Consider the following 1791-nt stretch of genomic DNA (forward strand, 5'->3'; position numbering starts at 1 on the left):
TTCCAGCGGAAAGCATGCATCAAAAGGTCAAATTTCCCACACTTTTGATTAAAAATTGATGGTACGCTAGCCTAATGTCATATTGTGAACCAGGCTTTATACTCTTAAAGCATGCATCAAAAGGACAAACCACCCCATGAGTTTCTTAATCAGAAATTTATGTAATTTCTTAACTTCTGGTACGTGACACTAACACTTTAACAGGTGTTACCTCCTTTGTCCAAAATTACTCATTGTTACATGTACCACTAGAGATCTGTTGGAAGAAGCTTGAGACTGTACAGTAGTGTAGGTTATCAGAGGAGGGGAGGAGGAGAAAAGGAAGAGGAGGAGCTGAGGGAGGTACTTATAGCTAGTGATTTGAAGAGTATATAAGAATACATAAAGTACTCATTTATTAGAGACAGGAGAAAAGGGAAACTGAATGATCTTATAACAAGAGATTTGATGATTGTCAGCAAAAACTATGATATATTAAAAATAACAATCAAGACATTAGAGAAAAAATGAAAAGTATTATACACATTATGATTGCAATTTTATCTTTTTTCATATGTTACTTAAACCCTTACTAATTTTAGCTACATGCAGGCTAATATTATTTTTCTTCACTTAGTTAATGATAATCATGGTGTGTGAGTGTGTGTGTGTGTGTGTGTGTGTGTGTGAGTAAAATTCCTTCCTAATATGGTAACAATGAATCTAATAAACTGATCACAAGATGTCATTAGAGGACAAGTGTTGGACTGCCTTTGAAAATAGAGATCATAGAGAAGCTGTTCGCTTACTAGCATTAGTAAAGGAACCAAATAAAATTAAAGGAAGCTATGAAGGATGGACTAACACTAGTTTACTTCATTTGTCTTCAAAGCATGGCTGGTTAGATGTCACAAAAGATCTCATCACTAAATATTACTGTGAGCCACAGGAAAGAGATAGTGGAGGTCGGATTTGTCTTCAACATGCTGCAGTAGGTAATCATGTTGATGTGGTGAGATATCTCATTGATGAGTGTCACTGTGATCCAATGGCTACTGACAAGTGCAAAAATACTGTTCTTCACAGAGCAGCTGCTAATGGATCACTTAATGTCATGAAGTACTTGATCAATCATCATCACTGTGATCCAATGGCTACTAATAATGAGGGTGAGACTGTTCTTCAATATGCAGCCACCTTGCCAGCCACTTACAACAACTCACCTGATGTAATCAAACATCTAATCAATGAGTGTCACTGTGATCCAATGGCTGTTGACAAGAGGGGGTGGACACCTCTTCATACTGCTACTGATTACGGTTGTTCTGAAGCTATTGAATGTCTACTATCAACTGGTAAATGTGATCCATTGGCTAAAGACAATAAGGGAAGAACACCATTACAACTAGCTAAAAACAAGAAACAGAGAAGTGGGATTAATACTCTTCCCATCTTTAAGAAGTTTGGTGATATAAAATCATCTCATCCAATTGATTCTTATGTTAACGTTCTCCTTGTGGGTAATCCTGGAGCTGGTAAAAGTACTCTTAGTCATGTCATCAATGACACAGCTAGTTTTACTCTTTTTGGTTCCTTTAGAAATGTTGAAGGGGTAGTGCCCTGTACTGTTGGTATCATCCCTTATAAACTACAACACAGGACACTGGGTAACATCATTCTTCATGATTTTGCTGGTCATTCCGAATACTACTCCAGTCACAGTGCTGTCATCGAGAATCTCTTACAAGGTTCTGGTGGTGTGTTCCTCATAGTAGTCAATATATTGGACAAGGAACCAGTCAAACAGCTTCA

General features: G+C 37.3%; 1 protein-coding gene across 1 annotated transcript; it reads left to right on the forward strand.

Moving 5' to 3' along the window:
• Window positions 1-1027: 1027 nt before the first annotated feature.
• LOC105315673 (26S proteasome non-ATPase regulatory subunit 10-like) lies at window positions 1028-1409 on the forward strand (the record flags this gene model as incomplete). The annotated part of the gene is made up of 1 exon (XM_011410395.1): window positions 1028-1409. A coding segment is annotated over exon 1 (382 nt), but the record flags the coding sequence as incomplete, so codon positions are not given.
• Between the last annotated feature and the right edge of the window lie 382 nt (window positions 1410-1791).

This window comes from Amphimedon queenslandica, unplaced genomic scaffold, assembly GCF_000090795.2.
Source record: "Amphimedon queenslandica unplaced genomic scaffold, v1.1 AMPQUscaffold_8879_Cont19181, whole genome shotgun sequence".
NCBI classification, from domain to species: Eukaryota; Metazoa; Porifera; class Demospongiae; order Haplosclerida; family Niphatidae; genus Amphimedon; species Amphimedon queenslandica.